This window comes from Pseudomassariella vexata (genome assembly GCF_002105095.1).
Source record: "Pseudomassariella vexata strain CBS 129021 chromosome Unknown BCR38scaffold_9, whole genome shotgun sequence".
In the NCBI taxonomy this organism is placed as follows: domain Eukaryota; kingdom Fungi; phylum Ascomycota; class Sordariomycetes; order Amphisphaeriales; family Pseudomassariaceae; genus Pseudomassariella; species Pseudomassariella vexata.
Window position 1 is genome coordinate 111,951 of NW_024467964.1, and position 15,020 is coordinate 126,970.

At 50.2% G+C, this 15,020-nt stretch overlaps 2 protein-coding genes across 2 annotated transcripts; one reads left to right on the forward strand and one right to left on the reverse strand.

Annotated features, from left to right (window-relative positions):
* Positions 1-6,529: 6,529 nt before the first annotated feature.
* BCR38DRAFT_437377 (uncharacterized protein) lies at positions 6,530-7,903 on the forward strand. Its single transcript, XM_040860523.1, has one exon. It carries the CDS (start codon positions 7,012-7,014, stop codon positions 7,477-7,479), a length of 468 nt encoding a protein of 155 aa, XP_040713912.1. The 5' UTR covers positions 6,530-7,011; the 3' UTR covers positions 7,480-7,903.
* Positions 7,904-9,223: 1,320 nt separating this feature from the next.
* Positions 9,224-10,129, reverse strand: BCR38DRAFT_525143 (uncharacterized protein; the record flags this gene model as incomplete). Its single annotated transcript, XM_040865310.1, has 2 exons — positions 9,224-9,844; positions 9,898-10,129. The coding sequence occupies 2 exons, from the start codon at positions 10,127-10,129 to the stop codon at positions 9,528-9,530; spliced, it is 549 nt and encodes a 182-aa protein (XP_040713913.1). The 3' UTR covers positions 9,224-9,527.
* Positions 10,130-15,020: the final 4,891 nt, after the last annotated feature.

Sequence of the window (15,020 nt, forward strand, 5' to 3'; positions counted from 1 at the left end):
TCCGATAGCATGCAAGCAGCCCACAAACCCTCATCACCAGCACGAGGCTTCACCGGCGAGTCGAGTATTATGCCGGTGGTGGCAAGGGAGAACGACGCCATGGCTAGTTTGGCTCGCGACATCGTGAACATGATAAATCGAGCGCAACACTCAATGTTGCTGCTGCTATATGGCGGAGCGGATGAGTGATCACAACACCGTTGAGCTTGGCTTGAGCGCCAACTCTCGTGCATGGACAGAAAGATAGGTGGGAGAGATGCTAAGAGAATCTGGGGAGAACTAACCCTCGGGATTACGAGATCTCCGGTTGGAGATGCCGGCTTGATATCTCTTGGGAAGCCGGCGACGAGAAAGCCTTCACAGAGCGGGATGCGTCCGATGAAACAAAGACATCTCTATGAGAGGGTGTTATGTATTCCTCTATAGCCAGTTGAGGCGATCAGAGTGAGCAGAGCTCTCGAGGGCTACACAGCACCGCGATGGGAATGGGTTATGCTAGACAGATATAACCGTGCACAGTGGATATGGGGGCGGGAAGCCGATGATACCGCGTCATGAATCGACGTGGACGCTGAGAGAAGCCTTGCTGCAGGTATATGTACTGATGGAGCAGTAGCAGTACATATCTAGCAAGAGAGAGCCCGCCAAAGACGGGGCGAAGAGCGGTGGAGTAGTTGAGGTGGGTGGCTTGTTTCGAAGCTTCTTTTATGGCAGCCGACCATTGGGCAATTTGATGACGGTTGCAGCCACGGCTCGTCGTGGATTGCGGGCGAACGCTACGGTGTGATCGGATATGAATGACAAAAAAGCAACAACGAACCAGGCCCAGCTAGGACAGGGGATGCTGCCCCTCAGATGATGACAGGGCGAGGTCGCATCCTCAAAGGGCTCAGGTCAAGGTGCGGACTTGGACCCAGTCGCCCCTCATGAAGTCGTCGACAGTGGACACAAGATCCATGACATGGCTAGAGCCATACCACCGTAGCGCTGACGGCGATTCATACGGTGTTCTATCTCTTGGTCGTTCGCATGCCACGATGATCAAGTGGTTGGTGATGCAGCTTTTGGTGTGCAGCATGGCCGCAGCTAGACCGGTCCACTCGGCACTCAGGCCTTCAGGTAACAAGGCCTGGGAGGTGCTAGCTGTCTATGTGAGGGCTTTTCCGAGCCTCTTGCTCCTTTGACATGAAACGTCCTTGTAGGGCAGCAGCTAAGATGCTAGTGAGATCAGGAACACGGGAGTGATGAGGATGAATGCGGCTTGTCCACAAATGGGCGCTCAAATTCAGGCTTTTACCTGCTCATGGTGGGGGTGAGAAGCTGGGAAGCTTGTGCGGGCTGGTGCGGCTAAGGAGCTTCCCAAGGAGGGGTCTGAACGAATCGTAGCGCCGTGTCGGCCTTTGACAGGGTCATACCCCTCAGCCACCGAAACATGGGATAGCGGATAGCAGCTCAAATAAGAGGGTTTGTTGTTCTAGAGTTGCTGTCTGAATTGCATGGCGATGGTTGATTTGACACCAATCCAACACGCGTGGCAGCATGGCAAAGCCATACTGTGCTGTGCATCTGCAAAACTATGGTTGACGGTGGTGTAAGCAGGTTCGTTGCTCGGGCGTGCGGGAGTGTGCATCGCAGCGGTCTACAGGGCATCCGTGTCTCTATGACCTCGCCGTGGCACCCCGCTGCCCTGATTATTCGAGAATCCAGCTAACTGCACGCTAACGTTTTAGCGTCATGCAACCACTTCTCGACGAGAGAATTGGCAAGCTGGCTGCTGCTGTGCCTGGTGCCTTGCGGATACTTGGTGCGCGACGAGTCAACATCGTAGCGACTTCGGGAAAATGACGCCGGAGACATTGCTACATTCATCTGTAACCTGCGGCGACTCAGGCATTTCAAAGACCACTGCGGAATCCACCACCGCCTGTCTCTTCTGGCCTCGAGACAGTCTTGACAGTCGTTGGTTGTTGATCGGATGGCACCGAGTCAACCAACAAACCAGCTTGTCAAGGGGCTCGTGCGACCAAAGTCCAAACGAGAATATGCAAATCCCCGACGGTGCACTGCACCTTGCGTCAACCGTTGAGCTGGAGCAAATCTCGAGGTCACAAATCAGCCGGCAGTCGCTGGTCCGTCGGCCGAAAGCTCATGGAGGCGCCGGCTGGACAATGTGCCGAATCTATTTTCTCAGGATGTGCCTGGATTCAGTTGAATCTCAAATTCAGACGATTGCTTCAGCTAATTTGCCTGAACAACATGAGGCTCACCGCCTTGTCGCTTGATGCGGAAGTTGCCTCACAATCCCACGACAGCAAGGTCATCCTGTAGCACTTTTCCAGTTTGAGTTTGCACCCAGAAGGATTGAGCAGGTCGGGGTGATCTACGGTCATAACGGCTCGCTGAGCAATGGGTGGTTGCGGGCGTGCAGCCACTGAAACCGGTGCGGGACTCCAGGTCATCCTCGTGGACCGCTGTCATTGGTGCAGACCGTGTCAAGCTTCCAAATCAAGTCACGACTGTTTCTGGGCACAATTAAGGAAAAGGCCATCTGGGACGTGTCTGTCACAACCTTTACAGGATTGAAACAAAATATTGATGTTATAAGCTGACCTTGTTGCGACACGCATCGGCATAGCTGCAAGGTACCAGACCAACAGCGGGAACGCGGCTGGCCGCCTTGCTAAGACCTGCATGTGGTGTCTTGATATTACGTTTGAAACCCCAGATGGGTGTCTCAAGGCAATTTCCGAGATGCCTTCTTTGAGACCATGTGATCGAGGTTCACTCTTTTGACACTCCCATATCCGATCGGATCATGAATCAAGACTGAAGCCAGTCGACGATACTCTCATTTTAAAAGCAGGATTGGTCAAGTGACAGACAAGTAAACAGGTCTAACCTAGTCCAAGGTCCCTTCTAGTTGATGAAACTGATTGAGTGCAACGCTCCCAGGTTCGGTACCAATCATCAACGATCATAATCCGGTGTGTTATAGCACTGATTAATATTTGAATTTGTGACGTTATTTCTTAGACCCCATAGTATTTCATGAATCGCCACTTTTGAAGCGTTGATGACCCTCTTACAATGGGACACTTCATCGCCAATTACACGGTACACTGCGCCGATCGTCAAGGACCCCCCGGCCTCGCATCGGAGGATTCATTACGTCACGAGCCGACCAGAAACTAGAGTGCATCACAGAACACCACAGCTTTCGCCTACCCTTATCCACAAACCGTAACTTTCAAGATATCCCATCGTTCATGCTGCATTCTAAGATCCTCAGCACCATGAGGCAAGTTGTCGACTGGCCCCAATTGGGACATAGCATATTCTCTGTCCCCCTTTCTTGTTGTTTTATTTTTCCTCCAACCCGTCTGTTCGCTGGGTTTCTTTTTATGCGGATATTTCGCATGCCGCAACAACCGCATGGCATCGCAAGTCATCACGATAATGTAAGAGGGTGGCTTGCTCTAACAGAAACCGTTGAAACCGGTCTGATGGTCGATGGTACCGGCCAGTGGTGTATGATCTCACATGAAAAAACTCCTGGTGCGATTATGGCAGGAGTTGCCAAGATTTCAACCGAAACAGAGATATGCCTCATTTCGTAGCATCCAACATACCGCCTTCTCCATATGCCACTCCATTAGAGTTTCTACCGCAGTACTCACGTAAACGCAAACTACCTGGGTAGATCTTACCATTTACCATTATGGATCAGGCTCATGTCACAGCTGTCGGTGTATGGTTTACTTCGTACGGCTGTATTCGATGCGCACAGTGCATGTGAACGTAGGAGGGTAGCATCTCGCATGTTGTATATCGAATCTGGGGCCGTCGAAACGACTTGGGACGCTTTTCATGCAAGCACCTCTACCCAAAGTATATCCATCTCCTCTAAGAAGCCGCGCTTACCCAGGTGTGTAATTCATATGCAAGACTGGCCAGTTGCATCGCATCTTCCATATTGGTGCCTGTCAGATGCGTCCATGTTGGGAATATGATGCATGACATTCAACAACCTGGACTGTTTAAGACACACACACATAGATAAAAAGAAAGTTGCTCGCTAGCTGTCGTCGGTGCAGATCTTGGGTAATGCTATCGAGAAGCATTCCGGGGCCCGGCATTATTCGCATGCATCTAGTCGAATGATGCACAGTCTTATGCAGTCTCGCAGATGCTCGACATCGCTAGGGTCGCAAACATTCCAGGCACAATTGATTTCATACACCAACATATCCGTCTAGACACAGCACGTTCAACTAGCCATATGAGAGGGAAGAAAAAATGTAAAAATACGAAGAAAACTATGGAATGAATATTTCACTCCCCTCTCGTCTACAGTGACTTATTTATTATTTGTAAGACTTGTTATTCGGTAATTATCGTGTATTTAGTGTCTAGTGTCAATGTGTAGGAAATGGCTGTATAAAATCTATTCTTGGAGGGACCCTGACGCTAGAACCAGCACGGGTTGTGGATCCTTGTCTCCGCTTGTTCCTGTTCCTGCCAGGCACGCCCCTGTCGTTAACTCTTATCTGATAAGTGGGCACGCGGGGACCAATTACGAACTGGTTTGAGCCGTTCTTTTCAAGTCGCAGGTTCTCCCTCACCGCCATTCTCGTAGCCTCAGATTCGTAGCAAGATCACATCTGAAAGACCCCAATCTATAGGTGGTCGAGTCACGAGATCCTCTTTTCTTCTCTCGTCAAACACACCATCTTCAGCTAGCTCGAAGAACTACTCTCTGCAATTACAAATGCAGATGCTCCGGCCCCCCCAGCCAAGGCCGGGCTTGAAGCGCGCAGCAGATCAAAATCCTTCCACCACGGCGATCATTCTCGGTGTTGTCGGTGTGGGGAAGCCGTCGGACTTGGACCATGCGAGGGTGGTCGCAAGCGGCTGCCTTCATGCCAACAAAGGAGCCTGACTTGAAACCAGGGCGGTTATAACTCGCAGCGGATATTGCATTCAGACGCCTTGGCCGGAGAGGCCCTTGTCCACTTTCTCTGAGTTGGGAATCATGGCAAGCTAGGGCGTCAGCATTGGTATGCTCTCGATCGAGTGCTAAATCTCCTGGATTGCCTTAACCTATGTCAGCCACGTGGACTAGGCTCCGTGACCAATCACAACATGGCATTGCTCTTTCGACCTTGCTCTATCCAACCCTGCGCGAAGGAGCCGGGGCCAGTTCGACGTCGCGCCTTAGCCTACCTATCAGCGTCCGAGATGAACCCCGCATTGTCCGGCGCAAGTAAAATGTTGGAACAGTCGCACGATTGCTCCAGTGAGCGTACAGGCCAGGACACCATCAACCGGATCGCATCTGCAATGCGACGATAACGGGCATCCCCCTTCGTTCTCCTTTCGGAATCACGCGCTGGACTCTGAACTTTCAGCTCGAATACCCACGGCGCAGATGGGGTTATGTGCGGCCGCTGTTGCGCCCCTCACATTGCTCCATGGAGGTACGATATGATCTTGTCTCCTGCGGTCCTAAGCGAGTACTACCTGGTGCAAGGTTCTGGAGCAATAGCCCACCCCTTCCATTCTCGGTCATCAGACTGGCGTCTCACATTGCGTGATCACATCATCACATCCAGCAGAGGCGCCGGCTTCCTCGTTGAGTACTGCGGCCTGTTGACGCAACGTTATCGATGCCGGTCGCCATGTGGAATGGAGCAAGAATGCAGATAGCTGTCGCCGGAGAAGATACTCAGTGGTTCGCTGGGGCGGTCTTTCGGATAGCCCTACGTTAAGGCGCAACACTATGCTGCCTTTGGAACATTATGCCGCCCCGCTGAACAGAGCCAGTCCTTTGCTTATCCCTTGCATTGGGGGCGAGTCGGGTACCCAGTCGTGAAGTATACACTGCAGTGGTATTGCGACCATCTTCCGATCCAAACCCACAAGACCTGGTGAGACCTGGTGAGACCTGGTGAAGCATCAGGGTTGGATCTAGGTTGTGCCTTGGTTATTGCCACGGCTGGCAAGGCGGCGTGCGGGCCAGTCAGTCAGGTTCTCTGCATGGGTAAACATAGCGTCCTAAGTGCCAAGCTACGAGCCTCAACTCCTACATCGTGTGTAAGATCTACTGGTCCGCCGTTCAACCCATTGGACCAAAGTATTTACAATGACTAACGTCAACAGCCGACGAAGCTTGTCGGTTCCTACCGGCAGATTCGTTTTTACTTCGTTTTGGCTCGCCACCAACCAGGTGCGCCACGTTAACACACTGCTGACGGGAGTCGTCACCATTGGTCTACTCTTTCCAGGACATCACTTTGCACATTACCTGGTCGGCAGGTCGAAACCAAGACAACTTGTAAATTAACCTCCGACAGCGGCCTCGTGCCATGCTAGATCCCTGAAAAGCACATGTTTTTGGCATTCCGTCACCGAAGTCACGCTTCCCTGCGGACCGAACTTCGTTATTTTCCTGCCCAGCCAACCAGGACTCAGTACCACAGTGTAAGATACCGATTCTCTAACATGAAGATCAAGGCAGCTCGACACCATGTTCAGTTATTTTTCAGCTGATCTGGTGCATCACTTTCCTCATTGAACGCAGCTGAGTTACGCGTCGCGGACCCCGCCTGTTATTCAAATCGATGCGAACTGCTGACCCATGCTTTATCGGCGCATGGAGTGGACCACCAATGAGCAGTGGGTAAAATGACGTTTCGCTCTTTGGAAGCTAGGCTACCTCCGGGATGGAGGTCATCCGCCATTTAACTAAGACCGAAAGACGATTCCGGCGGCCCATCCGCATATCGGCCTACGATTCCATGTGCGATTCTTCAAAAGTCGATTCAAAATTCTTTTTCAGAGGCAGCCGATACCGACAGTCGGCTCCGGTCACTTGTATAGATTCTCATGTAGCCCTTTTTAACCTACGCGTAAGTCGTTTCATAGAGCCGAACCCCGCTGTCCCTTCCTCCCTGGTGTGCACGGTAGGTCCTCTTCTAGGGTCAACTGAAGCTCGTTATCTCGCCCGCCCCCATGACCGCTGACACCACATCACCGCAATCTGAACTGCCCAAACTTTTAGACGTTCTGTCTCAAAGACCGGTACCGGCAAGTGATAATGTGACCTTCAGAGATGTTGCACCTGCAGAGGCCGCGCACGCAACGATCAGATGGGGTTTGGCAGACCACGCACGGTCTTTCTTGGGGGGCCGCCACAGAGGTGTTCACGAATTGGCTATACTCCGCTTGGGCTCCTGCAGCGTCATTTCGGTTCAAGATGGCACGGCAATGAGTGGATATTCACCCCCAACTCTATTTGTCCAATCTACTAGCGTGGGGGCGAGTAGCAGAATGGACGGCAGCAATTTCACGAATGGCGCCCAACTTACCTCTGCGCTGTCGTGCTGCAGAAGATATGCGCCAAGAAGTTGCATCTTGCACGGGGTCCGTGGGCCGGTGTTGATTGATACTTTGGCGCCCGGCGTCGAAGGAAGGTATTAATGCTCGGGAATAAATCGGGCATGTCTCTCAGTGTTTACCAACTCACGAGTTTCTAGGACCCAGCGGACCGTCTCTTACAATATTGGCATGGCTCACTTTATCAAGGTTCAACATGTCGTGACGGACTGCGTCGACTGCACATATTCCACAAAGTGTGAGTTGGGTCGGCGCAACTGCCTGATCTCTGGCAGGCTGCATACATGAGTCCTTGCTGTCCAGAGAGGAACGAAGAAAGAGGATATGGGAAATAATCTTCAGATGATGAAGAACGAAGCACGAAGTAGTATAGAGTGACCAAGGCAAACGAGAGAGTAGCGTCTATACCATGATGCTTTAGACTATATCAACTCGAATATTCCATCGACCTCTCAAGACTATAAGTCTATCAGGAACAAAAGTAATACGAAATCAAATTCTCCTCAAACATTTAAGGAATATTCTTATCCTACAACCGGTTTCCGTACTGGCGCTTTATATTATTCGGTATAAACCACGACTTCTCGAGTTATATATGGTCGCATGTCAAAACAGACAGAGAAGTCTTCACATCGTCCGGATCCACGCCATTCCGTCTTTGGAAAGAACCTTGACCTCCAGTGATGTGATATTGACAGGGAGTACAACTAACCAAATAGACATTTGGCTAGGCTGTCTGAACTGAAGCTATAGAAGCGTATGTGCACGTTAGACAATATAAATTAGCTATTACAACAGAGCCTTTTGTATTCCACATGGTGTTTTATAGCCACACTATCGAATCCGAAAAGAAAACACCTTAGCCTGCGAGCATAACAAAGTATGCGTGTTTTGGCGCTTGCCACAGTCCTTACGATGCCCCTTTTCTTGTAGTAGTCGTGGTGATTCGGCAGTAGTAACTCGCTCTGGTAGTAACAAAATCACCCGTACATGACTGCCTCGCTTCTCACGAGACAGTTGAGTTCAATGAATGCATACTGGTGCAGTTTCTATGGTTTTTCGATGGAGCGAGAAACTTTGCCTGTATATTGTCAGGGTACGGCTAGGCCGAAGGCAATAGTACAGAGTGATGGGGAGTAACGGGCGTCCCTCCTACGTAGCACCGGGTGGTCACTGGCGGTCTCAGGTAGGGGTGCCCACGGTGATGCATTGATCTCTACTCTCCCTCTATCTTCTTCCCGGGCCTCCGCCCCTTACATAGATAGCTAGAACCCGACGTCGGAGCCGCGGAGCACTAGTTTCCCCGATTGTTCCGCAAACCAAGACTTCCATATCGTGTCATGACTCGCACATTCCTACACCAGAGCCCCCACCGGTGTCCCACCGGTGCCTATGGCATTCTGTTCTCTGACATATATGTAGGGTAGGTGTTGTTGTGTTGTGAATCTTTATGTTAGGTTCAAGCTCATTGCTCGGCGGTGGTTTCCATATAGTGAGAATACTTCAGACGTAGTCTGGTGATTAGGCTGCTGCTCGGGCCAAATATTCGAGTCACTTCGCCGGTATGTGCATTGTAATTCCCACCACTACCAGATACAGGGGTAGCACCAAGCCAGGGCTGGCTTTTCTAGATGGCCATTTGGGGCTTTGCAGAACACGCTACAAATACTACGTTGATATTCCGTTATTCTCATGGTCAAATTGCGAGTGCCCATGGAGTAAAGGGTGTTAAGTTTACTGATAGTCACTTGACGAGTCGTGGTCAGGGGCTCGAATGTTTTACCAGTGGCGAAGTCATGATTGGTGAAATCCAGTGAATATTCATAATCCCGAACCTCAATCTAAAACTTTTATCTCCAACTGTTTTACCTTTAATCAAGACCCTAAGTCACCGCTACCCATGCCCGCCTCTATCGCTTCAAGACAACTCCCCATCACCATAGTCCTCCACCCCAACTCTCTTAATCCAAAACCTCTCATCCAGCACAACTCACGGCCCCACGAAAAGCAGCCTCCTAAAAGCCTGCAGATCCATCATCGCCAAACCCGTCCTGCAACGGCTTTTCCACCAACCCATAACTCACAAATCCCAGCCCTCCACCTTCTCTCTTGTCAGCAAACCCTCAAACATCCTATTCAGCAGCCCATCCTTCAGCCACTTCGTCGGCGCCATAAATGGGTGCTTCCTCGTCTCGTAAATATCCTTCGTGACAAAAGACCTCGCCGCCTCGCGCAGAATCCACTTCTCCAGAAATTTCTCCCTTACTGATGTCCCAATCGCTATCCCTTGTTTCCTTGGAGAGGACGAACTTGCCCACGCTATTGAGGTCGGAATTGTGGTGCTCGCAGTGGTAGGCCGAATCGGCAAAGTTTGGGGTCAGTCGAGCTTCGTTCATCTCGAACTTTTGGATCGAGACACCTAGGAAGTCCGCTGTTCGCCCTACCATCTCTGTGTCAGCTGTTAGCATTGGTGATTTAAGTAGTCACGCAAGCGGAAATCACGTACCGGAATCGTCAAACCCGGATTCAGGGGGACCTGGATAATGAAGCAGCGGACTCGATCTGTGGGATCTTGGCTTCCAGCAGTGATGCCCCTTTCTTTCACCAGATGGGTTACGATCCCGGCCACGAGTGAGGAGTCAATGCCCCCTGAAAGGTATATACCAACCGGCCCGTCTGCTCGAAGATGCAGACGGATGGCCTCGATAAGATGTTCCCGAACACCCAATGTCATCTCCTCAATGGCCCTAGTTTCTGAATCCCTCTTTCGGGATAGCCAGACTCCCGGTATCGATGATGCTGTAAGTATCCAAGTGGAGATACTTCCATGCAATACTCAGGCAACACCTGCTTGACCCCATGAAAACAGTCCGCTCACCAATCCTCCATCCTGTCTATGATGATCTCACTTCACACTCGGGCTGCCATCCAAGAGCCAGAAAAGCTGTGGCCTCAGCCGCAATGAGCAACCGATCGTCGAAAACTTTCCAGATTAGGGGCTTAATGCCGAACCGATCCTGTGCCGCGATGACTTTGCCGGACCTCTCATTGTATAGCACTAGGGCGAACTCACCGCGCAGATGGTCCAGGAACGCTGGCGCGCCATACTCTTTATAGAGCACTACGACCAGTTCGCTGTCGGAAGGTCCTTGAACCGTTACCCGTGCTCCTTGATGAAACTCTCGCGGATGTGATCGTGTTCGTAGATCTTGCTGTTGACTACGGCGTGTATGTGGCCGTCGTCACTGTGCATGGGCTGGTAGCCTGAAGGTGAGAGGTCGTTGATGGACAGTGGACAGTGGCCAAGACCCGTTAAAATGACAGCCGCCGCGTTGATCGATGCTGCTTCTGTTGCGCGTTGGATTAACCAAAGTGTTCATAGTCGCAAATCCAGTCTCACTTGGCACTTATCCAACCGAGCCTCTAGGGAAACGTGCTGTGTTCTTGCTCGGGTTTCCGCCTTTCATTCCACATAGCCGAGCAATGCTCACGCTGACGCCGCATTTTTTGGTCGTTATAATATCAACCCCAGTCAAGAATCGTCCAGGAGCACCATGGAACCAGTTCAACAAACGACGCTGTTGTGTCATACGTACTTCAGTGATCTAACCACCGGCTGCGTCACCCGGATACTAGAGTCGATAGTACTACTGCATCCAGTATATTACACAACTTCGTCCACCCGAACCTGCGTGGATCACGACCCTTCCACACTCATGAATATGGTCTTCTTGGAGTTACTCAGGGGCTTAAACGAACCCGAGGCCGGTTCGATTGAGCCAATGAACGAAGTGCGTTAACTAACCGTGTCTCACCCGCTTTCAATATCTCCCGATCGTTAGAACGCTACGAACGCCTCGTTATTATCTGCTTACGGGATGGTTCAGCGGGGATGCTGAGCGGGGGTGGTATGCACCGGCCGGGACGACATCAAACCCGAATCCCGCCATCCGCGGAGTAAAACTTTCAGGACGGCGTAAGTTATGTTGGTTCCAGGGCCCAATTTCTGACAAGGTTTCCCGTAGTGTGGCTCAGATACACACTTAAACTTGAAGATATGTGCCTAACCATGGCATGATACTCGAGCTCTTCAGATATAAAACTTCATCTACGTACCCCACACCGTTTGCTCTGTGTTCCACGGCCTGAGGTTCATGTACTAGTTCTTCGTCCGGCAGTTTCCCACACAAAAAGGATTCATTGAATGGCCAAAGAAACCTTTTCAAAAATGTAAAATTCGTCTCTTGGAAAGCGAGACGTTAAAATGCCGTATTTGCATTCACTTGACTATGCCCTCGTTGTTGCTTCACTGTTTACGGCGGTGTCACGTCTCGCATTTGCAACTTCACATGCACAGCCCGCACTTGAGACGTGAACTAATTGTCCTCGTTTCGAGGTATAGCTATAGTTAGAAAGTACTCCGGTAATAACTGCGAAAAGTTGCAGGATGATCCTGTATGAGGGACGTTGAAGTCCGCATTCCGGCCTTGTATTTATTTGTACGACTCGGATACCACTTGCGGCCTTCCCCATACTCAAACTCAACGACCTAAAATGGCAGATCCTGAGAACTTATACGCCCTAGCCCTAATCACGTCCGCATGTTCTCTAGGGTAGAACTATCTAGCTACGGGTGGGGAATCTCCTTTATCGCAGGCTTCCCTTGAATTGCGACACGAGTGAGCGCGCGAGACGAAGACAATGAAATCGCCGTTGAGAAAGACTTGCGCGTCACATTCATTCAAGCTCTGTTGCCACAGACATTGGCAGCACTGTCTAAGCATGGAGATTTCTTACTAATAGAAGGAATTTTACTAACACTAGCTCCAAGAAAAACTTCGGAATTTGGGGCTTGGCAGACCTGGAGACACAGTTGGAATGTGAAATATGTACATAACATGATTTTAGCGAGGAAGGATATCAATACGGTGGTGTTACCATAGCCCTAAAGAAACGAAGGCCGCATATACGGATGGTTTGCGCAGGCAAAGTGGAACATGCGAAAAAGAGGAGGGCGAAACGGGTTCAAGAACACTAGCAAGTAAATCAAAAGAAGGGACTAAAATATAAGATTCTGACCAGCTGTCAATTTTGCGCATCTGCATCATTTCATTTCTAAGAACTTCTCGTATTCGGCCAGATCCTAAATACCTACTAGGTAGGTTCTAATATCATAAAGAACTATGGTGAGATGATATATCACACATATCATATTCCCAAGGTCAATAAAGCGACCCATTCATAATACTCATACAAGGGCCATGTGATAATCAACATGATGTTACCAATATGCTTCTCACCAACCTATGTCATACCATGACCGCTTACCCGTCCGTCCCCCGTCCCCCTACCCCCCCTTCCATCCTCACATCTCGTCTGACAAACACCCCCAGGCCCAAGCGCTCCAGAACAGGCAACATCCACTCTGGTTGGAAAGCTTGCTCGCCCAGAGTACCGACATATCCGCCACGCTTCCCTGCCTCCCGATTTGGTACCCGACCTGCTTGCCTGCTGTCAGCGTAAGAACTGAATATATAAACTAAAACACAACCCAGTAGCCCACAGCCACTCGACGTAATTTGAATTTTGTTAAAATCTGACTCAGCTCTACGGAGAATACATGCGGGGTTAATTTGTTCCAATCCTACCCAGCGCCCAAAAGACTCGGCCGTTTCACCCATTCTTGATTAAGCCGATCCTTCTTTACCCGACCTAGCTGATGCGTGGTAAATGTATGTAGTAAGGTAGACCCGAGGTTGGAGAGGAAGATGGAGGCACATCCAAAAGTGCCGGATTGGGATCGTGGTACGATTGGATGGTTTGCCGGGCATGTATCACTGGTCTCTCCTTTGGGCCTACTTTTGGAGTTGGGGGTTGAGCCGTGTTGATAAATCATTCATGTCGGTGGAAAATGGTGGGCTATGCTCATGATGGACATTCCTCGAGCTGGCACCGTTTAAGAAACCCAACGGTAGTCAATTGTTTGGGGGACACTGAATGTCCCGCGACCCTGTTCGACTTTCATTGCAAGATTTACTCGACTCAACCCAGGAATAATACCTGTCATGCTTGAGGGACGCGTACATCACCTGTTCACCTTGCGAATTATGATACACATTGGTATTCCTTATCATAGGCCAAATATCGCATGGCATGCTTCGAAATATCTCCCCCGAGTACTTACCGTAGTGCTGGTGATACCATCAACAAACAACCACTCGCAAGTCTTGACCAAGCCGCTGGATTTTTCGGCTTATCTGCGCCAACATGTATGGATAAATGCCCATCTTGGTAGCCATAGTTGCGTGCTCCGTCCGAACATGAGACATAATGGATAAGCAAACTGTATGATGGTGGCGTCTCTGACCCCAACCATCAATCACATAGGTCGACAAGTCTGGTACTGTGCAATACCTATGCCATAGAGCCGGTCAATCCCGGGCTAGTTCGGTTACTTTAGAAACATACCCCATGACTTCGACAACCTGTGCGTTGTAGATTAAGGGGGGCTGGGGTTGGAGGTACTATTCCCATATCACCATTATCCTCGATCCAAATACAAGCACACACCTGCTTCACTGTGCACAAAACAAGAATTACTCTTGGAGTGGAAGAGATGAGTATCGATCGATAATACTACCATTTGTGCCGCACAATCACATGCAATTTATCTTTGCACGATCCCGCGCAACGCCATGGAAAGTGAACAATAAAGCTTGAAAACAAAATAGGCATAATAAAATAAAAACACAGACATGTGAGAACAATAACGAAAAAGCAAGCAATCAAACAGTAGCAGCAGATATCCCACACCAGATTCCCCGTAGTAGTAGTAATCCCTTGAGTATGCATAAGTCCCCATCCCCTAGCGGATACATGTGAACCCAACCAGCCCTGCTTGCAACATAACTGAAAAAAAAACAGGAGAGCAGACGGCCTAATAAACCTAGCTCACGCAGTGAGCAGAGGTTGCCTCCCCGCTCACGATCGGTCAGCCACCTTCATCCACATACGTTAAAGAAAAAGACAGAGTGCTCCTAGTCAAAAGCAAGAATAAGATGTAACACTAAGAACAAACTCCTCCAATGCTGCCACAGTGCGCGTTGAATGTTCCCACAGGAGAGGCAAAGTAGGAGGCGGTTTGACACCAAAAGGAGGTCGATAAGACACCGTCCCCCAAACCGTTAATGCACCAAGGCCAGTGTTGTTCTGCCCCAAAAGTAAAACAAGACGGGCTATATGTGCAGTCCGACTCACTAGCCGACAGATTAAACATGTGCGGAAGTCCAAATTATCTCACCACACCCTTGTAGCCATAACTCTCGGTTTCCCGGCAGCCGTCTACTCCTGCCGCATGGAGTGGAGGCGGATAGAAGGCGAGGTGTCGAGAAGGAGAAGCTTCACAGCCAGTGTGATGGCTGCAGGGTTGGTTCGAAAGATCCCATCCAGCGCGAAGTTATCAGGCGTGGAAAAAGCCTGGAGGCGCGTCGAAGTCCGCTCCTTCTAGTTTGTGTGAGTGCAGAAAGAATTAACAGACCATCGCGAAAGGGGTAATCGTGTATGCTAGAAAACGAATGCGGATAAACGTAATTTGAGAAAGAAACAGCCAGAAGCAACGCAGGCCG

Excerpts from the sequence above, each read along its gene's own strand:
- BCR38DRAFT_437377 (XM_040860523.1), top strand. The coding sequence starts at position 7,012 with ATGACCGCTGACACCACATCACCGCAATCTGAACTGCCCAAACTTTTA.